The sequence below is a fragment of the Arvicanthis niloticus genome, chromosome 1, assembly GCF_011762505.2.
Source record: "Arvicanthis niloticus isolate mArvNil1 chromosome 1, mArvNil1.pat.X, whole genome shotgun sequence".
Lineage (NCBI taxonomy): Eukaryota > Metazoa > Chordata > Mammalia > Rodentia > Muridae > Arvicanthis > Arvicanthis niloticus.
In genome coordinates this window covers 78,415,784-78,439,247 of record NC_047658.1, presented here as the reverse complement: position 1 = coordinate 78,439,247, position 23,464 = coordinate 78,415,784, and the positions used below count along the sequence as shown (strand labels likewise).

The window sequence follows — 23,464 nt, the reverse complement described above, 5'->3', positions numbered from 1 at the left end:
CAGAAAAGCTATTTCAGACAGTCTGTAGCGACTAAGATTACATTTGTTCTAAGAGAAACAGACTGGAGGGACAAAAGGCTAATTGCAAAAGTGCTCTTTCTCAGCTCAGAGAAGCCTTGCTGTATTTTCTTGACATCTTAGTTACCAGACACAACAGACGGCATAAAAGCTGGTATCAAAAACAATGGGAAACAATCCTGCCCTGACACCACCTGGCACACTTTTCGCTCATCAAAAGGCAAGCTCGTTGAAGAGGCAGTGACCTCCTGTACTTGCTCATCATGGAGCCTACACGTGCCCTTGTATGGGGACTTTTGTCAGGTTGCAGCTATGGTGGCCTTGGGACCAATCAGTTGTCCAACCTTCTGATCCTCTTGAGTTCTCTCAGCAGTTGCTATCCCTACTCTCTCCACCAACTCACAGTGAAGGAGCTGGTTGAACTTTCTGGCTGGAACTTTGAGCTTGGACTAAGGCTTCTGGAGTCCAAGAACAAAACAAGGACATAGCAGATGCAAGAAATGGTGGGCTCCACGATCCACCAAGCAATACCAGTAAGCACTTAGCGTATCATTCACTGAACAGTTGTTTCCCTGCCTGAAGATGAGAGGTGAAACGACCCAGAAACTTATAGAACTAAGAACTGTCAAGAGTATCCTGGGAGGAAGGGAAAGCTGAAACCGTTACCCCAGAGCTGTAGGGGTTTCCATCCTTCTTGTGTCCCCTTGATTTCCATTGCCGAGATCACATCAGCCCCCAAGGAAATACTGCTTTAGTGGCTGGCCTCTTGCCATGGCTGAGCCAGGCTAGAACATTCCCAAAGCCTTTACACAACCCTAGAGAAGAACAACTGGACATAAACAAACAAAAAAAATGCATGAAACATAAACACAACACAGGCTTGTGAATTACAGTAACAAGGGCAAGAGTTAAAGAACCAGACACAGGAGAAAGGAATTTTGCGTGTTAGGACTTTCTTGTGAATTTTTCAAGAGCCAGGCTTACTCTATAAGCAATACATCTGTATGTTGAAGCCTCTATACTGTATCTTTTGGTCTCCTCATCACACTCTAGTACTTATGGTTTGCCTACCATGAGCTGTTCATCTGAGAAGCCTTCCTCCCCTCCCCCACCTCCTCCACCACCCCACCCCCTATCCCCTCCAGGACTTCTTCGGATGAGTGCATAGGGGGTCAGCTCAGTCATTCAACAAATGCTCACCTAAGTAGGAGCTGTGGCGCAAGACACTGAGTAATGAACCATCGCATACCTGGTCTTATCAGGCAGAGTCTGATAGGAGAAACCATCAAGGGTCATTTCCTTAATACTTTATGTCATCTAAAAACTCCGAGATTTGACTTTAAAAAATAGATTTATATGAAAATCCATCTAACAGGTTTGTTAATCTCTGCCGATAAAAAGATCACTATTTAAAGAATTCCCAAAGGCAATAATGACAACAGAAAGAAGTCCTTGTGTGTGAGTACATCTTCCCAAAGATGGCAAAGAGGAAAACCCCCTTTCTAGAACTGTCAAGTCAGGTGAACTCTGTCCTCTGTGCCTGTAATCAGATGACTAAGAGCCCCTATCAGAGCCGCCCAAGCTTATGACTGTCAACTCTTTCCGGTTATCTCCACATCTAACCTGAGCTCAGATTCTCCCATCTACAAGTGTTATCTTCACTTCCCCGGGTGATGCCACTTCTTTAATCTGCCTCAGTTTCCTCAAAGAAGACAAAGATAAAACATCTGAAGACGTCACAAGTAAATGTGAACTGAAGCCTGTTGGCCGGCTCTACTAGGAAGTATGTTTCCACTTCCGGGGCAGGGCAGGGGGTATTTACAAGGAATACTACCCATTGATACACCTTTCAGAGAACAGTCTGTACAGGAACCAGCCCTCAATCATGGCTCATGCGGCATCACTGCCACATGAGGAAGATACCCAAACTCTTAAGGGTTGGACTTTGCTCAAGGGGCTCACTGGGCAGGGCCCTGTAGGTCCTCCCTGGGGTAAGGGAGTCTTAGCAAGCTTATTCTAATGGATGGGGCAGGCAGTCATTGAACTAGCTTAAAAGACAACAAGCACCCATGGGACCGTGCAGTTTATCCTAGCACATAACAGACTCGCTAGTACAGAACTATATAAACATACATTTCACAGCCCCCAAATCCTCAAGGCATTTGGCAAAGATCAGCCAATATACATGCTTAGAATTATTCCAACAATGTATTCCAATGGAAACAGCAGGTGGCAGCAGAGGGTTACATTTTTTTACTCTTTGGCATGGACTGAGAACAAAGCGTCAGGGCATAATCACATCTGAGTCACCCCACTGGCCTAGAGATGGCTCACCACCATTTTGTCATGTGAGTAGTGTAGAGTCCTCTCCAGTGGGCTCTGTGCATTTTAAAAAGAAACTCTTTCAAAAGCCCCTGTCCAAAGCCAGAGGTTTTCCTGATTTCTGTGAGCCCAGCAGGACAGTCAGCAGGTTGTCCAGATCACACCAGCTCCAGTTATGAGACTTTCATATCCTGTGGCCCAGTGTCAGGGCATTTTAGTTCACGGCTTCTTCACAAAGGAGAGGCCCTCAAAGAACATGATGAAGTAGAAGAGTGCTAACAAGTAAGTTTCCACAGCACAGTGTTTTTGCTCCATTATGTTATCCAAAGCTAGAATGCAGGGGCTGAGAAAGGGAATTATAGAACCTGAAGCTGAGGTACCTGGCAAGTTAGAGACCTCAGAAAGTCCCATCACAACCGGCAGCTGCTGTAGCACTGGGCTCATGAGCTGACAGTGTTATGATCACTTCCCCACTTGGCCCCATGTCTTCCTTGCCTTACATAGTATTAGGCTTGGCTTCGGGTGTGCATGTTGCAGCTGGAAGGTTTGCATTATAGTGTTGGGCTGGAGCTTGCAAGCCAGTTCTTTGCTGAATTGCTTTGCAAGGCAAATCCCAAGTTTGCCTTTAATAAGTGACTGGAGCCTGCCAGGTAGCTTAGTGGATAAGACTACCTGCTACCAAACCTGAGGACCCGAGTTCAATCCCTAGGGCCCACAGGGTGGAAGAAAAGAACCAACTTCCACATATTGTATTCTGACCCCCTTGTGCACACCATGGCAAGCAAACACGTAGCACTCATGTGCATGCAGACAGACAGACAGACAGACACACACACACACACACACACACACACACGAAATATAAGCATTGTGAATGTTCAGTTTATTTCACTACAAAATGGTGCTCTAGGCGGGCTCCTCAGAAACACTTGGATTTAGCTGCTTTGTTTCCATCAAAAAAGAAACTGAAATACTTTTAGAGGAGGGTAGAAGGATGGAGGAAGATGGAGAGATAGTGGAGGGATAGAGGTAGAAGGAAAGATGGAGGAAGAGGGAGGATTTTGCTCTTTGGTAAAAGGAACAAAATTTATTAAAGAAAAAAAGACAAAATTGGAAATCTGGTTCCTAACAGATCTTACAAACAGATGTACTTGTGGGTTTTCTTTCTGATTGAGTTGACAGAAAAATGAGCAGCCTTGACCCTTTGTAAGTTACATAATTGAACATGCAACATCCAGAGAGCCTGGGAGAGCCTCAGGAAAGGTAGTGTGGCAGATGGGGACAATATTCTGTGATTTAATGTGTGGCTTCAACTCCAGACATATGAGCCAGGTTTACTTGCCTACAGAAAACATAATCCTGGGGCTGGGAGTGTGGCTCAATGATTGCCCAGGTGCACCAGCAGTGCACCCTGGTGTTTCGGAAGCAGTTGCACATTCTTACCATACCAGTACTAGGGATGTGGAGACATTGAAGGACATCTTCCATTATATGGTGAGCTCAAAGCTAGTCTGAACTACACAAGATCCTGTCAAGAAAGAGAAAGAGAGTAGAAGGGAGGGAGAGAGGAAAGCAGACAGACAATGTTATCTTGTTCTGACATCTTCAGGATGAACCTCTCGGCTTTCTTCGTGGAAAGGGTCATCTCGATTTATCAGCTAAGGAAAACATTGAACAAATCCTTTGAATGTAATAAACACTATCTTTTGGAGAAATGCTCCAGAACTTATATCAACATTTAATTTTCCCTCTGTGTGTATGTTCAACCACACAAACATGATGTTAAATCATTTAATGCAGGGAATTGACAGCACAGAGAAAACATTTGGATTGACTGTCTGGAGTTACCATCAGCAGCTTTAATTATGACCCACTGCTCTTGGGTCCTGAAAGAGCCAGAAAATGATATCTGTGTGCCAAAATATTCATTAGAATTCCCTTCTCAGTCATTGTTCAGAAAGAAAAGTTCCCTCTGGTCCCCATCTTTGGTATTTTAAGAGGGATCGTAAGATGCCAGATTTTTTTTTTTCAAGGATCTGTCAGAAAACAAGATTGTGTGCATACCTTGTATTTCACATTAAGAAAACATCTTGGAAGGGTCAAATGTCTCTTACTTTTGTTCTGTTACTCCAAAGAAAGATGGGTTTTGCAGCCTTGAAATTAACTGGTCTTCTCTCTGTGTCCAGGGCTCTTTTTCCAAGCTGTGCTGTCTTGGAATAACTGGGTCTTGTAAGCTTCAGAACTGGACGTTCTGGGGAGCACATATCCAGAGGAACTGCCTAGAAAAGATGGCTGTGTTACTGGGGCTGTTTGATGTTCATCTTTCCCTAAATAAAATATGTTAGAATAGCCGGCAGTGATGGCGCCTTTAATCCCAGCACTTGGGAGGCAGAGGGAGGCTGATTTCTGAGTTCGAGGCCAGCCTGGTCTACAGAGTGAGTTCCAGGACATCCAGGACTACACAGAGAAATGCTGTCTCGAAAAAACAAACAAACAAACAAACAAACAAAATCTTAGAATATTGGAGTTGGGGGTGAAGCGGCAAAGATCCTCAAGTCCGGTTCCTTGTATACATTATCTGAGCTAAACCAGTTTATCTACTGCTTCAGCTTTCTGTGCTGGGTTGGAGAAAGACCAGGTATGGATGAGAGGGATGGCTCAGTGGGTTAAGAGAACTTGCTGAGCAAACACTAAGACTCCAGGAACCATGTGGAAAGCCAATGTGCCTGTGCTGGGAAAGTGGAGGACACAGGAGAGCCAGTGGGGACTGGCTGAGTGCCAGCATAGCTCCTGGCTCAGTGAGAGACCCTGTCTCAAGAGACTTAGGAAGAGAAACAGAGCAAGGCACCCAAAGTCTCCCTCAGGCTTCCATATGTGTGTTCCAGGCACATGCACCTGCATACATGTGGGCATATACCATACAAACACACACACACACTCATACATACTCATACAACTCACTCACACACAAACTCACACATACACACTCACATTCATACACTCACACTCACACACATTTATACATGTACACTCACACACACTCATATACTCTCTCATACACACATGCACACTCACATATGCACACACTCTTTATCACATACAAACACACACACCCACACACAAGAACAGATGCTTTTTGTTTTATGTAAGGACATCCTTTAATTGCTTCTATTATTAAAAGTTGCCAGTTAACGAGCATTGACTCTGCTGCCAGCCAGGGGTTGAAGCTTTCGTTCACCTCGTATCATTCATCCTCACAAGCCCATAAGGTAAATATGATTGCCCCTGCTTTATAGCTAATGAAATAGAGACTGAAGTTTAAGAGATTTGCCCACAATTATAGGGCTGGGAGGAGGAAGAGTCAGAGTGCAAATTCAAGGTTGCCTAACTTCAAAGCCCGAGTCCTGTACTGTCCCCTCTCCTGCCTGCCAAATAAAACAAGGCCAGAGTATAAATTGGCCAGACTATCTTGGACTCTCACATCACTTCAATGCTTCAAATAATGAGGTGAGTGAGGAGTCCTCCATGGCGATAAGGCATGGGGGGCCGCCTTTCTAAGCAGCAGCATCTTAGAGACCCGGCTATGTCCCACTATCAGCTTGTCACGTCCGACCTGACAGTTTATTTCTAAAGCTTCCCAGCTTTTAGCGAGAGTCTGCTGGCTCAATGTTGATAATTTGTCTATCATGCGATAAAAAACTGGTGGAGGGAATTTGGGATGGATACTTATTTGGAAGAAAAATAATAGTTTGGAGGACATTTTCGTTGTTGGCCTTTTCCCTCCTCAATCAAGGCCATACAGGGCTGGAGAGCCAATGTGGTCTGAATTAGGGAATCTGGTTGTTGTCTACAGTGGCACAGTTTACAAATGACCCCATGGGGGTCACTGCTTGGAAACTCTAGCTCTCCACTTTGAGGGGGGAACAACTTTGACATTTCAAGAAAACTAACAAAGTTAAAATATAGTCAGGATGTTATATATTAAATCAAAGGACAGAAATGGGGCCTTCAGGAAGGACATTTAACTTTGTTCACCTACTGCCAATGGAACGGATAGGTGCAAAAGCGAACCAGTTTCCACCGCTAGGAAGAAACCGTATGCTTGAAGTGGGTATAGATAACCTGTTTGGTCCAGCTCTCACAGTGTCTTCTTTGCAGATAAGGTCTCTGAAGCCCTCTGTGAGCAGGTATGTGCAAGGCCAAGGTGGCTTAACAAATAGCATCTCCATGACTAGTTGTTTTGATGTCAGTAACTCATTCTCTATACTCCAATCCTCATCAACATCCTCTCTAACATGGACCATCCCTACTGCCATAATGCCCGGTGCCTGGAACAGGACTCAGCACAAAGTAGATGCAAAAACTATAATGTTATTGAATGAATGAATGAATGAATGAATGAATGGAATCCAAAGGCTGGGGAGATGGCTCAGTGGGTAAAATGCCTGTGATACAAGCATAGACCTGGATTCAGATTACCAGCTCCCATATTAAAAGCCAGGCACAGCAGTGTGTGTGCCTGGAATCTCAGTGCTCAGAAGGCAGAGGCAGGAAGGCTTCCTGGTCAGCCAGTCCAGCTAAATCCATGGATCCCAGGTTCAATGAGAGACTGTTTCAGAAAATAAGGCAAGGACAATAGAGGAAGACACTGGACAGCAACGGAGGGGGGGGGACGACAGGGACGCACTCACACAGACACACATGGACACACACACAATTCTTTTTGACCTGAATCAGTGACCCTGTCACATAATTGGCTGAGACCTGGTCACAGTACTGTCTCTGAGGTGGCAGCCGTGCCCTGTGTCTGTGAATCCCTTCAACAGGTATTGGCTTGTTGGGACCACAATGACGTACTCAGACTGGTAGATAAGCAGTGAAACTGTGTTCCTGTGACTCTACAGCTGGATGTAGCCTTCTCTCTGTGTTCTAGGGACAAGCCTTCTTGAGGAGACAGAAAATACCAGCATGGTGGCCCACATCTGTAATCCCAGCACCCAGGAGGCTGAAACAAGAGAATCTTAAAGACAGGGACACAAAAGGAAATAAGAAGGTACAAGCTAAATCGCCCACACCCACACTTATCCTATTGTTTTATTCTTTATAAACATTCATTTGTTTGTTTTAATTTTATGTGTATGAGTATTTACCTACATGTATGTATGAGCAACAAAATCATGCCTGATGCCTCCAGGGATGGGGCAGAGAGGACATCAAAGTCTCTGGCACTCGAGTTACAGGTATTTCTGAGCCATGATGCAGTTGGATGCTGGAGACTGAACCCTGGTTAGCAGTAGTAGTAGCAGCAGCAGCAGCAGCAGCAGCAGCAGCAGCATTCTAAACTGCTGAGTCATCGCTTCAGCCCTCTTCATTTTTCTGAGTTTCCCTTCAAAGTCCTGTGCTTCTAGAAGGTGTTGTCATTCTTTTATTTGGGAGATGAGGGAGGGGGTTTCGAGACAGGGTTTCTCTGTGTAGCCCTGGCTGTTCTGGAACTTACTCTGTAGACCAGGCTGGCCTCGAACTAAAAAAATCCGCCTGCCTCTACCTCCCAAGTGCTGGGATTAAAGGCGTGAGCCACCACTGCCCAGCTCTGTCATTCTTTTTATTTGTTTGTTTATTTATTTACTATTTGGTTTTTGCTGTTGTTTTGATTTTTGCAGTGGGCTCTCAGTATGTATCCCAGGCTAGCCTTGAACCTACAATCTTCCTGCCTGAGGCTTGGAATTACAAGTTCACACTACGTTGCCTTGATTGTTCCCATTCTTGGTGCCAGGTCGAATGCTGCAGCTCCTCCTGGATGCCCACACGGGCCATCAGCACACCTGTCTTGTGTTACCTCGTTACCAGCTGGCTTGCTTCCCACTGCTGCAGTTTGTCCTCACTCCAAGCACCTGCCCTTCTGGCCGCTTATTAACCCTTCTATTTCTGGCTGTTCGGTTGGATGCATCACTAAGCCTAAAACAAATAAACCAACCAAGTCTTGTTGTAATCTGCCTCGGATCCATTTTTGGAACTGCCGAAGAACAACACTGTGTGAACTGAGCAATGTGGAGTGGCCTCACCAGATAAATGCCTTGAACACCAGTAAGGGCACCGAACCCCGCCCAGAGAGCATCTAGTTCAATTATCTTGGCGTGGCGCTCCTATCAGGAGTTTCTGCAAAGCTCCTTGTGTTTTAATAGGTGAAAGAGGTTAAGGATCCCTGCTCTAACTGGCGTCCATCAGATTGAGACAAAAGGTTACCCACTAGGCTCAATGCAGAAGCAACCGAAGACTGGGGACCCAGGACCATGTGTGACTTGTATACAGGTCAGAGTGAACCTCCCCAAGCTCAGTGTTACTCTAACACAGAGGTAGGTGACCATCTCTTTGGTCCACTCTTTGTTCTAACAAGCTGGGGGTGGCTCCTGAGTGTCTTTTGTAATGTGGAGCCATCTGAATGGGAGGTGGAGGGCTGGGCTGAGCAGGAACTCTGGATCTAGGCTGGGATCATCTGTGCTGAAGCAGGACCTGCAAGAGGCTGTGATGGCAATCTTCCCGAAGTCAAGGGAATACAGCTGACAGGATTCTGGCTCAGAACAGCTAGACCCATTTAGATGGCCAGGAGTGACTATGGGCATGTGACTGCCCTCCCCTCTGCACTCCCCCTCCTCGCAACCTCCTCCCCACCATAGGGAGTTGGGCTGAGCTGCCACGTCTAGGCTGGATGCTCCTCACTGTAACCACTGTTCCCCGCCCCCCTCTCTCCACCCCTCCACCTCTTACCACCTCCTAGGTCGGCAGAGAACTGGGTGAGGGGCCCGGTACACTTTCCCATCAGCCTCTTTCCCACATGGATGAAGCTTGAGCCCTGGTGCTTCCGGCTTCTCCTTTTGATTCTGAAGAGCCTTTTCTCCTCTCAACAAAACCCGCCTCTCTGCGAGTAAAGAGCTTTGACTTTCAAACTATTGCTTTTGATGTGGGCTTCAAGAGGCTATTTAAAAAGTCAGAAAACTGAACGTTGGCCGGTTCAGTTCAGGCTGATTCTTTCTCCTTGCATTCCGGTTGTACCAATCTTAATTCTCCTTGAGGCGATGCTGCTGACTTACTAGGGGAAAGGTCAAGTGGAAAAAGTGTAGCATGGAAAAGCAGGAGGAACGACATTGCAAGATTCTTTCTATGTAAGAAATACTGCAACACTGGTACGATGTGCCACCTGCCCCACCCATGCCCGGCAGGCCAGGCTGTCCCTGCTCAGGCTTACTGGCGGTGAAGAGGCGACTCCAGAGCTGTCAGTGTTCTTAAAGTTCTGAATCATATTCATGAATACGTTGTTTTCTTCAAGAACTCGATGGCATGAAAACAAAGGGAGGGGGTCCGGCTATAGGTTAAGAAACTGTTAGAGATTGAACAATTTTGTTTGGTATCTGTTTGGAACACATTGGTCAGATACATTTTGGGGAAAAATTTGATTATAGACTGACTATGAGATGGTACCTCAGAATTACTGTTTATGTTAAGTGGTGGTTATGTAAGAGGATCTTTTTTTCATTTTTTGAAGGGATACATAATGAGATTTGGGGTAAAAGGATACAAAGTAGCAGACAGAAGAAGAGGGGAAGTGAGGGAAGGGACCTCTGGAAAGAAAGGGAGAAAGAAACAAAAATATACAAATCATAATAATTGTTAGATTGTCTTGATTCAGAATCCCAATATGTAGCCCTGGCTAGCCTTGGGCAAGCAACCTTTCTGCCTCAGTCTCCCAAGTATGGGATGACATACAGGCCAGTGTCACCACAACCAGCTTTACTTGCTGGGTTTTAACAATATTAAAAAAAAAACAAAAAAACAAAAAAACAAAAAAAAACTTCACTTTATTATCTCTGTCTTTGTCATGAGTTTGAACAGTTTCAAGAGTAAGCTTCCAAATATCGCTAAGCTAGCTCAGGAAATGACAAACCGAGCAACAGAAAAGAATGAAAGGACCAGAAACATTCAAATATTTACTCTTTGAGACATTATCCTGGTACTCATCTACAAGCAGATGAACTTTTTCTTCAAATAAAACCTGACATTGAAGCCCCAACATATAAAACAGAAAAGGAGTCGGGGCTGTCCCCCTGGAAGCTGGAGAAAGAGGCTGGCGTTCTCTCTGACTGTTACCCCAGAGAACTTCAGACTCTACTCTGGAAACCCTGGAGAGCAGCTTTGCAAGCTACGTCTTATTTCACACTCATACTGAACAACTGGCTAACAGTTGGCAGAAAGAATCAAGCTAAATCCTGCCTCTCGTCATAAACAAAACAAATTCTGTTACGTTCAAATGTTTAAGGAATGAAAAAAATCATGACATTATTAAAAGAGAAGTGGATGCTCGAGAATATTAAGGCAGAAAATGACTTTGCATGTAGGCCATTGAAGATGTAAACTCTGAGGGTGGCAGGGGAGAACTATGTCAGACACAGACATGAGCCAGTTGGTGGTAGCCCACTTCCTTTATCCCAGCACTGGGGGAGACAGTGGCAGGTATATCTGAGTTCCAGGCAACCCAGCCCTGCATGGTGAGCCTGTCTCTAAATAAATAAATACATAAATAAATACATAAATAATACATCATAATTATTGAGTAACAAATTCACAGCTACATCATTTCCATTGGCTTTACATCACTTGATAGCCAAAGCTTTGAAGGACAAACACAAGTTCTTTTATTCCAATCTCAGTTATTAATCTTAACTGTCAGACCACAATTAGACTACACTACACACATACACACACACACAATGTTACAGAAGAACAAATAAAGGGTTAAAGGGACAACAGGACTCTAATGACCTTAGTGAAACACCCCAGAGCCAATGCAAAGAGCTGGTGTCACTGCAGTCACAAAGCTGACCCAGCACAGAGCTACAGCTCTGAGTCTGGCATTCCGGAGCTCTTTCTGGACACGTGCACCCAATGGTTTATTGACAGGTTGATGAGAGTGGTTCCCCAGTGCTAGGTGTTCCTCTTGTTACATGAACCAGGGGAGGGGCTGCATCCTCAGTCGGTCTAGTGTGTTTGGTAAGTTCACAAGTTTGTTTGATTTTTTTTTTTTTTCTGGCAGGGCTTGGACAGCCTGGTTTACTTCGATATCCTCATTTACCAGGATAACATCATAGGTGGTAGTATTTTCTCCGTGCAAATGTTATTTATAAGCTTTGGCTTCATTCTTTGTGCTAGCTGTCTGCTTACACAAGCAAGACACTGAATCATTATGTTTAAGCTTTTGCACTCAAAATGCAGCTGACTGTTGTTTACAAATGGAGCCATTCGAAGTAAGACATAGCCTGAATGCTACTGTTTCGTACAATAGAGGGTAATTGGAGCAGGACATAGTCTGATCTCCATAGATGGAAAAAGTTATTTTACATTTTAAATACACACACACACACACACCCCTCAAAAAGAAGCAAACAGCCTCTTTGGAATGACTGCCTCAATCCAGTGCACAGTCCCATAGATCAAACTTTAAGAAAATGAACCAGAAAGTTCACATTGTAATAGGAAATGAAGCGTGAAGAAGAGTCAGCTGACAATAACTGTGCCATTAGAACAAGATTATAAATTAAGTATTTCTTAAAAGTACTCACGATATAAAGGGCAATATCAGAACCATGAGGGCCCATGAAGTGGATCATAAGTGAAAGCTCTGTACAAGCCTAGCCTAAGCTCTCCCCCACAGACCCCCAGTCTACAGAGGAAGGAGAGAATCAACTCCCAGCAGTGCTCCTCTGCCCCCACCTGTGTGCCCACAGCCACATTCATGAATCATATACACTCTTTTAAGATAGGATCTCTCTATGTAACTCTGGCTGGCTTGGGCCTTGCTATGTAGACCAGGCTGGCCTGTAACTCATAGAGATCCTCCTGCCTCTACTCCCCACCCCCAATCATTTTGCTTCAAATTATTTATCAAAAAAAAAAAAAAAAAAAAAAAAAAAAAAAAAAAAAAAAAACAAGTCATGAAATGATCCAAAAATAAATACAAAAGGATGTACATTAGGAACATTTTTTAATAGCAAAAATGTAGGGAAACTCTACTGTGTAACAGCAGAGAGGAATGGTTAAACACATTGTGATGGTTTTGTCTAATGAGATGCCATGCAGGAAGTGAAAATGATGCTGTATAGAGATATGTTTATTGGCACTGAGAGATGCCCAAGATACACGGGGGAGTGGGGAGCAGCAAGTGACACGCAGACATGATCCCACTGCTTTTTAAATTGCCTAGCTCATTAGGGGAAGTTCACATGAGCAATAAATAAGTAAGTGTGGGCACGTTAAAACCCACTAGGAATGGGTTGTGGGAATGTGAGCAGTATTGTATTTGGGTTCTAGGTCTTTATTTGCAGTGCTGGGATGAACCCCTGAGCCTCAAACACACCAGGCAAGGGTTTTGTCAGTGCTCAACACATTCCCCAGCTCTGAGCAAAAGCAGAAGAGATCCATGCTGTGTTCGTAAGGGTCTCCCAGGGAAACAGAATTAACACAGGATGATGGATGCACGAATATTCAGTATAGGAATTGGCTTACACAATTATGGAAGCTGAGAAGGTCCAAGATCCGCTATCTGCAAGCTGAAGAACCAGGAAAGCCAAAGGTATAATTTAGCCTGAGTTCAAAGGCCTGGGATCTGAGGCATCGGGGTGTAGCTCCCAGGCTTTGGGGGCAATGTGCTAAGGCCTGGAGTCTGAAGGTCCAAAGCCAGGAGTCCAATGTCTATGAGGAGAATGAAGTAGATATCCTGCCTCAAGAAGAGAGAGGAATTCCCCTTTCTCCTGCACCTTCCTATTACTAATCTCAACAGATGATGGCTGCCTACATTGGTGAGAGTGACTATTTGCTAAATCTGCTGATTCAAATGCTAATCTCCTCTGGGAACACCCTCAATGACACACCTAGAAATGATGTTTTACCAGCTAGCTGGGCATCCCATAGCCCAGCTAAATTAACATATATAATTAATTATCACATATACCAGGGTTGGTAAAGCCGTGGGGAGATGAGAAGCCTCACACACTCCTGTAAGATTGGAAACTGGTACCAGGCCTTCGAAAATGTAGTTCCTGCAGTTTAGCATTATCTGCACGCCAAAGTCTCCTGACTCAGTGATGAAAATTCTGGATACAGCTGACTAAGAAATGCAGACTCAGCTCCAGAAGAGGTCACGGAACTGGATGCGTGTTCTTCTACATGTTTTTGTGGCAGAGGCAAGGCAAGTATCTTTCACCAAGAGACAAGAAAGGACCCATGAGAAGGTTCAGGGGGTAAAGCTGCTTGTCACTGAGACCGACTTCTTAAGTTTGAGGCTGGGACACATATAGTCCCAGGAAGAAGGGAAAGAACCATCTACTGAAAGTTTTTTCCTGATCTCCATAAGTATGTGGTGGCATGTGTGTCACACACACACACACACACACCCCAAAATAATAAATAATAATAGTAATAATAATAGTTAATAAATTTAAATAGTTAATACATTTAAGCCATATGCTAAAAATAATAATAAAAGAGGGGTCTGGAGAGATGGCTCAGTGGTTAAGAGCTCTGATTGCTCTTTCAGAGGACCCTGGTTCAGTTCCTAGCACCCACATCAGGTGGCTGTGAGCCACCTGTCCCTCCAGCTGCAGGGGATCGATTGCTTTCTGACCTCAGAGGCCATTTGCATGGATATGGCGCACATAGACTGGGACATGCATGCACAAAGATACAGTGAGTAAACTTAAAAACTCAATTTTGTTAGAGAGAAAAAAATGAAACATAGAATTTCTTATGTGTGTTGAGTGAGAAAACCAGGGACAACAAAAATGGAACACAATAGATCCATATGTTAAACATGTAGGTGTAAAATGGTGCATTTTACAATCCCACTTGCATATGTAAGTATATCAAACGTTTTGAGAAGGGCTCTTGAAAAGCACATGTAGGTGGGCGGTGGTGGCGCACGCCTTTAATCTCAGCACTTGGGAGGCAGAGGCAGGCGGATTTCTGAGTTCGAGGCCAGCCTGGTCTACAGAGTGAGTTCCAGGATAGCCAAGGCTACACAGAGAAACCCTGTCTCGAAAAACAAAAACAAAAACAAACAAAAAACCGAAAAGCACATGTAGGAGTTCAAACCTGAAATCCAGTGCTCAGGAGGTGGAGGCAGGAAGACCAGGAGTTCAAGGCCAGCCTTGGCAAGTTAGTGTTTAAAAATAAAAGAGGGCTGCTATCTAGGATTCAAGAAAGAGTATGAAAGGTAATATGTGTTATACATAACATAATGTATAACATATTACATGCAATAACGTATATATTTATTGCAAGAGAGAAGCGTTACAAAGACTGGTAATGACAACTTGCCTTAAACTTACAAGTGTGTTTAATTCAGCTTTCCCCACCCAAGAGTTCCATTCTTAAAAGAAGGTGTCTGCGTATTAGATGTATATGTTTATGTGTCTATAATATAGGTGCCTATAATGTATTCAAGTGTCTAAAAAAAGTATAGACTAAAATACTAGTGATGGTTATGGCTGGGGATAAGGAGAAAGGTGAGTCTTTGCCGTGCCAAATAAATACTACATAATAAGTCAAATACTTTCTGCTGCTAGATAAACGTATAACAGTCCACTAAAACTCAGCTGCCTGTGTGGCCAGTCATTTTATTGTTTTTCCAAAATGTTCCAAAATAGCTTTGGAACAAGACCAGTGGGACCACCAGATATCTATCCAGCCTCACCCTTCTTCCCATGCAAATCGAGATGAACCCTCCAATCCAACTTTGGCAAAACCCTCCCTGGAACTCAGGATAACAGGGCTTCCTGCTCTTCCACTGGGGAAAGGAGGGGTGGCCCGTGTAGCTCCCCCAGAGTCAGATTTAGAACCTCCTTTCAAAAGCTGCCTCGGATAGCAGATGCCAAAACAAAAGGTCCCACCTCGAGGGTGGGAATGCTATTTGCGGCTTTGTAGACACAGGTGTTCTTCTAGGCGACTGAAGAACTACAGCGCAGGGTTGTACACAGCCAGGAATAGCTTCCCAGAAGGCCCTTCTCTCAGAAGCCAGCTCTGGAGGCCTCAGTGTATGTTCTAACTATATTTGGCAATGCAAACCAAAGAGGCCAGTAGCCTAGATCAGATGGGGAAAGGCCATTCCTGATTTATGTTCCTTGCTTTGAAGGAAGACCAGGATTTCAAAACTCACTTCATTTCTTTCTTTTGCACTTACTGATCTCAGTGCTGAAGCAACTCCCTTTCCCCATCCTACTGGGACCCAGGGAAAGCTCTCAGAATCACAGGTGGACGCAAAGCACCTACTGAAACCATCCTCGGAGTAAGAGGACATCCAGGGACATCTGGTCTGAGAATCTAAAGGTTAAAATTATCTCATTTTACTTCTTACGTCTTCATAGCATCAAAATAGCCTGTAGCACTTGGGTGCAAATCCACGTTCCACTACTCACTGTGTGACCTTGCCTGAGTTACTTTATGTCTCTGAAGTTCAGTTTCCTTATCTACTAATAGAGATAATAACACCTCCTTCATACAGCTACTGTAAGAAGTTGGTGAGATAAGGTATATAAAGTGGCTAGAAGAATATTTGACACCAAGCAAGGACTAAAAAAAGAACTGGTTTCTGTCTCACCCCGTCTCTCCTTTTCACCCTTAGCTGTTCAGACAACCTGTTGGTGCTGAACTCTCAAGAAATCATCTGGTACCCTTGGTTGATTACAAATGGATGGTATTGTTCCCACAGCCGGCAACAGTAGCTACAAATTAAAAAAAACAAAACAAAACAAAACAAAAAAAACCCTGTGACTATTTCTCAGCTGTGGACAGGTTCAAATCAGCTCAGAAAATGACTCAACACCGTTGATAAACGATGTGTTCTTGGCATCAGGAGGCCTTATCCTGATAACCTTCAGCACCTTACGAAAAAAAAAAAAAATCCAGAAGACCAGTTGAACAGCCTCCAGAGAAGGGCCCAAGGCTTTGTGGTGACCTTTAGTTAATCCCAAATGCTGTACCAGGCTGGTCATAAGAGGGTCTCTGTCTACTTAGAAATGTCTCAAGTCACAGGTTTAGCAGTGGGAAAGACTCCAGCTGAGCAGCTGTCTGGTCCTCTCTGGGCTGAGCCACCACAGTTAGTTATACTTGCCTTGAATTCCCTGAGGTCATAAGACTCCCTCAGACGAAGGCTAGATGCCTGTTCCCAGCTGCCCCTAGGCCGGTGCCCAACCTGTCTTTGGCAGCTTTGTCTGGTAGGTTGAAGTTCTGCCAGAGTGAGGTTTTGGCTGGAGGCCTCTGTGGCTACGGGACAAACCTTGGCTTAAAGAAAGAACTCGAGTGAGTGGCTTGAGCCTCTGTCGGTGAGGCCGAGGTGGTCTCTGCTCTTAACAGTTTCCGCAACTCATTCAGACCACCCTGAACCCACTGGCACAGCAATTGCAGAATTGGAGCTTCTGGTCATTTCCTCTTTCATGTGTGCCCTATGCCTCTTCAGTGCCTGGCAAAGTTCCAAGCGAATGCTTAGCACGAAGTCCTTGTGACCAGGATGGTCTGTGCTGCATTTATGATCTACTAGTGCTGGGAGCTCCATGAAGTTTTTAAGATCAAATAGGACACAGAACTGGATGGGACTGATACTTCCTACAGCCAGGGGCCAACAATTGAGGCCTTGTGGGTAATTCTATGTGCTATAGGCTGCTTTCTTCTGAAGCAGGAGCTGCCTCTATCAGATTGTGTGTAGACCCAGACCCAGGACCAGTGCTTTTCATTGTGTATATAGGCTTCTTCTGCAAGGAAGAAAATATCTGGCCCCATGGTTTGGGTCCTAAAATGCCATCCCCAAACACTTCCATCCTCCAAACCAAACAGCTTCCAGAAACTCTAAACCAGCTAGAGGTACAGGCAATTCAGCATGTCCAAACAGCTAGCAAAACTTTCAAGAAAGCACAATAATTGATCTTCAGGGATTGGCTGAGAGAACCAATTGGTCAGGCCTCCTAGCTAAGCAGGTAGAGGGCACCACCTTAGCCTCCCTTTCTGACAGTTCCTGTGCTCTGGGCCTTCAAGCTTAGAGTCTAGCCTTCCTCACCGGATACACTGGTGACAGAAAGCAAGGAGGAAGGAAAGAGGGAGAGAAGGCTAGATATAAGTGAAGGGAGCATGAAAAAGGTTTGGGAAAGAGGAAGGAAGAGGAGAGCTGGAAGGGGAGACGGAACAATGAAGGTCTCAGGCCCTCGGAGGCGCACGGTTCCGGCTGCACGTCCGTCCGCCCGCCTCCGGCCAGCAGCTGCTCGCTGCGCAGCGTGTGGGCGCTGAGTCACTGTCCCGGCACAGCAAGCCCGCGTGCAGGTCGGGGAGGGGGGCAGAAGACGGGAGGGGGGAGCCCAGTTGGCATCTGCAAACTGCTTTCCCCCCCCTTTCTTTCCTCTTTCATTAAGGCTATGTGCTGACTCCCACGTAGAAGAACTTATTAAACCGCACGTACTACTCTACCGCTCTTGGGTGGGAAGCACATGATGGCCAGCAGGGGGCGCCACAGCCCCGCTTATGGACGTTAGGGCCCGGTGAAGACTTAGGCTACTAGCTGAGGGTTTCCCAGAGCTGTGCGAACTTTTTGCTGGTTTTGTTTTGGTAGCTTTTAACACCCGCAGCTGGAGCATAAACTCTCTATTTAGAAAGCCTTAAATATCAGCTTAATTCTCCAAAAAGCGTCTTAGCTCAGGTTCAGTGAGCAACCCCATAACATTGGGAGTGTATTGTACAGCCTAAGGAGCCCAGGCTCGCCTAACTAGGGCTCACCCTACCCTACCCGATCTGGCGGCCACACAAGAAGGTGAACTCGGGTGTCTCCAAGAAATCTTGACTCCCTCCCAGAACACGCGATTTGTGCATCCACGTGGACAACAGAGCTTGTGACAGATAAGCCCTGCATAGAGAGGTTGCTTTGCAACCTCACTGCAGTTCAACCTTCCCAAAACAAGAAGCAAATCTCAGCACTCCCAGGCCGACCCAAACCAAGACCATCCTTCCCCAAATGCATGAACCGAGAATGAATCAGCATTGAGACAGTTTATTGGTTTGCTTTTTCCCAGATCACATATTTTATGTAAATAGATTATAGGAGACACAATGTTTTTTCTTCATCCACAGGCCGTTGTCAGGCGCTCTCCACCTTACACACACACACACACACACATACACAGAACCAAACAACCTTACACCTTGCTGAGACATTCACGTCTTAAAATAGGGGAAAGGTGACAATATAATCACTTTAAAATGCCCTTAATACAATATATAACGTACAAAAATATCTCTATATATTTGAAGATACAAAAAAAACCTCTTGACAGCAACAAACTTAAATATGATAGTTACCTTTGGCTGTACAACAAGCATTGCACTTTTCCTCGCTAGGGTTTGGAAAGTTCAAGTAGTAATGAGGCTTATGCCCCTAGAGAAACCAGTTTATGGGCGGGCAAGGCAGTGGCTCAGACCCCTGCCCGGAGAGTATCAGCCTGTAGTTCTCGGCTTCTGACATGAGCCTGGCTGGATCTCGGGTTCCTCTGCCTCCCTTAGGGTCAGCCAGGCAGATCTCTGCAGGATCGACTCAGTCCACCAAGGATGCGAAGCTCTCTGATTCCACAGGCGCCAATGGGATACTCGCCCGACTGTCCAATGCTGCCACCCGCACCTATATCCTAAAGAGTCTGGAGATGTGCGCCCGGGAGGCTGAGGCTGGGGCTGCGTGTGTCTGCTCCTGGGAGGACTCCACAGTCCGGGCCTGGAGGACCTCTGGCAGGGAACGCCGGCGCCGGCGGCCATAGCCTTGAGGGCTGATCTTGTTTCTGGGAGCCATGCCGTCCTTGTCTTTGTCTGTTAACTGGTAGATCTGGTGGGCCAATTTCTGCATTGTGCAGGTCCCAATACGGCATCCAGTGCTGCGGGAGCCCTGGTTCATGCTCTGGCGGTAGCGTTTGACTCGAATGTGGGCTTCGCTCTGAGTGCTGCGGAGAAGGAAGGACAACTCATCAACCAGGGGCTTTGATCCCAACCACCTGGGACCGGAGCCATGCGGAACCCGAGGCACCTGGAACCTGCTCCCTCCACCGGAGCTGCAGTCCGGCTAGGACAACCCCCGGGGGCCAAGGTAGTGGAGAGGGCACATCCTCTGCAGAGAGCATAGTTACCTGGCTTGTGGGCTGCTAGTTGTGTTCTGCGTGTCCTGGAGCTGAACAAGAGTCTGGGTAGGAACTGTCTTCTCATCAGCGACCGTAGGGTAGCCGCTGGATGCTTGTAGTTCCCTCTTCCCGCGACTTAGCGCCCACTTATTCCACCTAGAAAACAAGCAGATGCGTTTGGCCTAAGTTCAAGTGATGTCCCGGCCAGGTCCTGTCTCCACTCCCTTTCTAACATCTCCAGACCATCCCTCAGTTTGCCCTTATTGGGACTGTAGAAAGAAAGCGCGGCCCCAAACTCACTTCTTTCGGAACTGCGAGGAAGTGTCTAGCCGTGCGGTGTCCGCGCCTAGGAAGGCGAGTGAACCCAATAACATCAGGGTGATGGAAACCAGCTTCATTCTGTAGCGATGCTCTGATAGATACCCTGGAAAGGAGCAAGACGCCGAGTATGAGCAACCCGGCCAGCTGCACAATCCGAGCAGCACACGAAGGGTGGCGGCAGGAGGGGGAGCCGCTTGGCTACGCTCTTCTTGACTCAGCTGCTTATCTCCCCCTGGTGCAGAGAAACACCGGAGGTTTTTGCGCTGGCCGGGTGGGTGACAAGCAAGGCAAGGGAAGCCATTGCAAAGTGCCAGGCTTCCAGAGGTTCCCGACTAAAGTCCTAGGAGACTTTAGTCCACGGCCCAAGGAAGAGGGGGATCTCAAAAGAGTTCCAGCTGTGCGCATGAGCTGGACCTGGGACATGAGGTGTACTCTACAGTGGATGCCCTAAAGTGGATTGCTCCCCTTTTCCAGCGCTGCAAGTTTTAGGGCTTTGGCAAAGCCGTCGCCCTCCCCAATACGCTGGAGGCCAGCGGTTCCTACCTGCTGAAGGGGTGAATTGTCAAGCTCTTGAAGCAGAAAGTCCGAGACGTCAAACCCCAAAAGTCCAAGATTGACTGCGATGAGAAGCCGAGAAATCAGGAGCAGAACTGGAGTTGCTCTGCCTAGTATCACCAAGAAACCACTGAATAGTGAGAGCCAGCTCCAGCGTCTTATAAGCGCTCAGGGGAGGGAGGGGCGGGGCCTGCTCTGCCCTGGAGTCCTCCCTTTCCTCCAGCAAGCTTGCTTCTAAAACCAGACCTGCCCTGCAGCTTGCCTGTGAGTATGGGGGTAGGGGTAAGAGGTCCCCTGTGAGCAGGCGTCTGAAAGATCCGCTCTGAGAGATTAGACTGGCGCAGGACTTCCCTTGCCCTAATTTCCCAGCGTTGGGTTCAAACAGTGAGAAGGGAAGGAGGGCCAGAACAGCTTGGATGGGGGGGAATCGTTTCCCCATAAAATCTACAACCCAGAGTGCTAATCTGAGCTTTCTGGATAGTGCTGCAAGAACTGGGAGCGGGTGGGACACATGGATAACCAAAACCTTGGACTTGGGAGTTGTGGCCTCAAATGGGCCGCGCCCCCTGCCGGCTTAGCACTTGACTGAGCCTCGACCCCCATCTGTGCCCGCAGGGTACACCTGGAAGGGTAAGGCTCAGTCCCCCAGACAGTGGCTGAGACTGAGGGGTTTCTTGATAGACTAGCCAGTACGATTTCGAAATAAGAACACAACTGGGAACAGCTGAATTGGAAATTGGGGTTTGGAGAGGGTAGTTATCTGAAGATTCAGAACTCACATTCCTATTTGGAAATACAGGAATAGCCAAAATTAGGAAGAGAGATAGTTTTGTTTTCTTCCTTGTGATACTATCATCCCTTATAAGGCTATAACCTGCCAGTCGGCCTGGCTGCCTTCATTCACCCATTGTAAACGTGAGGATTGACTGACTGGGAGAACACTAATGCCTCACATATGTTAATCACTTTACAGTTGGCAAATCCCAGCCAGATCCCAATCTCTTTCGATCTTTACACACACACACACACACACACACACACACACACACACACACACACCTGTGCTGGTGTTCTCTTGAATAAAATGAAGTGCCGAGAAGGTAAGTATATTGTCCAGTAACACTAAACGTGGGAACCTTTAGAGTCCGGACTCAAAAGACGGGAACGGCGGCCGAAGTTTTCTTGCTGTGGTCACGATTCTCATCAAGGGGGAGAGGAGAATGCGGGCCCCCGCCCAGAGATACGTGCTAATTCACGATGAATCAGTTTGAACATGTTTGCCTCCGGCTTGTGCTCTTCACAGATTCTTGAGTTCACTTTCTTCCGTTCTAGGGCCAAACTGGGCAACAGGCGCAGCTCCGCATGCAGGTCTCCCGGAAGGTCCCGAAGCTGAAGGCTTGACCTACGCCAGCTCCTAGTCCTCAGGCCTGGAGATGCGGACACAGACAACTCACGTCCTCTTCCTGGAGCCCCAAGCAGATCTCCAAGATTCCTACCTTATCTGACATTACGTGTTAGATAGAACGCATAACCTGCTAGGCGTTCTGTCCAGCGGCCCTTGCTCACAGTGCGGTCTGTGCTGAGCACGGCTGCTTCAGCCCGTTTGTCACTCTCCAGACAACCATGGACATTGCCCCTGGGGGAGAAATGGCCGCACTGAGATTACTTATCCTCTTAGAACGGCAAAACTGAGTTCCACCTAGGGCAGGGGAGAGTCCCAGGTTCTGCTTCTGGTAGGGGCTTGGGACACGGCTGTTGAAAAGGCTGTAGCTAGGCGAACTGGCCCGCTTTAGGGCTTTCTGGGCCGCGGGACAGTCACCGCAGCAGCCCTAGCCAGGCGCTAGCCTGTCTGCACCAACAAGCGCAGGTAGCACAGAACGCTGTGTGGGTTCCCAGGAACCCCAGAACTTGACTATAGTTTTTTCTCGCTTCTGTTCCTTTCTGTACCCTTCGTTTCATTTCATCCCCGGAATGTCTGTTTACACAGTGGCTATCAGTCTCTTTGAGGATGGACATACCTGTCGCCAACTTCCAGCTGGGCCTGGGCCACATCAGCTTTTACTTTCATTTCCCTGGCCCAGTTTGTCCAAGTCAAGGGCAGTCCGGCATTGGCCCACAGCCAGGGAAAAGTCTCGTGAGCTGGACTCCTCGGCTCTAGTCTCTACCAGCCTTGGCAGGAGAGGGGGGGGGGGTTCTGTCTGCAGAAAATTCTGCCAGGCTGGACCTCGTTGACTCCCCGCTTCCCCGCTTCCCCGCTTCCCCGCTCCCCTTCGAGGAAACTCAATGATCTGAGGTTAGCTCTGGCTTGGGAAATGATAGATGCTCTTAGCTGAGAGCATCTTATTACTTTATTACCACATTATTATTATCATCACTATTATTATTATTATTATTATTATTATTATTATTATTATTATTATTATTATTATTATTAGGATAGGGTCCCCTGTAGCCCAGGCTGGTCTGAAAACTAAGTAACTAGAAGATGACCTTGAACTTCTGATTTTTCTCTTCTACCTCTAATCAACTGAGCTGTATCCCCAACCCCTTAAAATTCATTTTGAGCCACAGGTGGTTTCAACAAGGAAGCAAACCGAACCCAAAGGTGGAAGGAAGGACTCCCTGGCTTGGCTCCACCGAGCTCCTGTGTATGCGCCAGCATAAGGCACTGTGCCAAGAATCCCCACCTGAGCGCCTTGGCACGCGCCTTATCAGACTGGGTGCTCTTCGACGCGGTGGCACTTAAGAGATTGTTGCCTGAGAACCAAGCCAATTCTTTTTTTAGGTGAGATCCCAGACTGGCAACTTGGAGAACTTTGTTAGAAAATCTTAGAAAGCGTATGTATGTGGTTTGCGTGGGTGGGGAACCTCTGCCAACGTGTTCCCCAAAGTGCTAAAGGGCGTAAGCAGGGAAATAGATGAGGAATTCACCACATCTGGGTATGTACTTGTTCCTTCCCTTCCTGTGAAAATGAGTTGCCTTGCTTAATCACCAGTCCAGGGGGAAAAAGAGATCACTAGAACAATTTTGGGTTCAAGGTCTAGAAGCAAGGCAGCAGGTC

At 46.5% G+C, this 23,464-nt stretch overlaps 1 protein-coding gene and 1 long non-coding RNA gene across 4 annotated transcripts; one reads left to right on the top strand and one right to left on the bottom strand.

Annotated features, from left to right (window-relative positions):
* The first annotated feature begins 6,417 nt into the window (after positions 1-6,417).
* On the top strand, positions 6,418-9,259 carry LOC143435543 (uncharacterized). Its single transcript, XR_013105921.1, has 4 exons — positions 6,418-6,527; positions 7,274-7,393; positions 7,581-7,751; positions 8,114-9,259. It is a non-coding gene; the product is annotated as an uncharacterized LOC143435543 (long non-coding RNA).
* Positions 9,260-18,399: 9,140 nt separating this feature from the next.
* On the bottom strand, positions 18,400-21,765 carry Adm (adrenomedullin). Of its 3 annotated transcripts, none has more exons than XM_076940899.1 (5): positions 21,462-21,765; positions 20,391-20,512; positions 19,827-19,950; positions 19,536-19,682; positions 18,400-19,352 (listed from the first exon to the last, which is right to left on the bottom strand). In XM_076940899.1, exons 3-5 carry the CDS (start codon positions 19,922-19,924, stop codon positions 19,040-19,042), a joined length of 558 nt encoding a protein of 185 aa, XP_076797014.1. In that variant the 5' UTR covers positions 19,925-19,950; positions 20,391-20,512; positions 21,462-21,765; the 3' UTR covers positions 18,400-19,039. The 3 variants fall into 3 exon arrangements, with proteins under 3 accessions (XP_076797014.1, XP_076797020.1, XP_034350687.1); XM_076940905.1 differs by having other exon boundaries at positions 20,391-20,464; XM_034494796.3 differs by lacking the exon at positions 21,462-21,765 and having other exon boundaries at positions 20,391-20,551.
* Between the last annotated feature and the right edge of the window lie 1,699 nt (positions 21,766-23,464).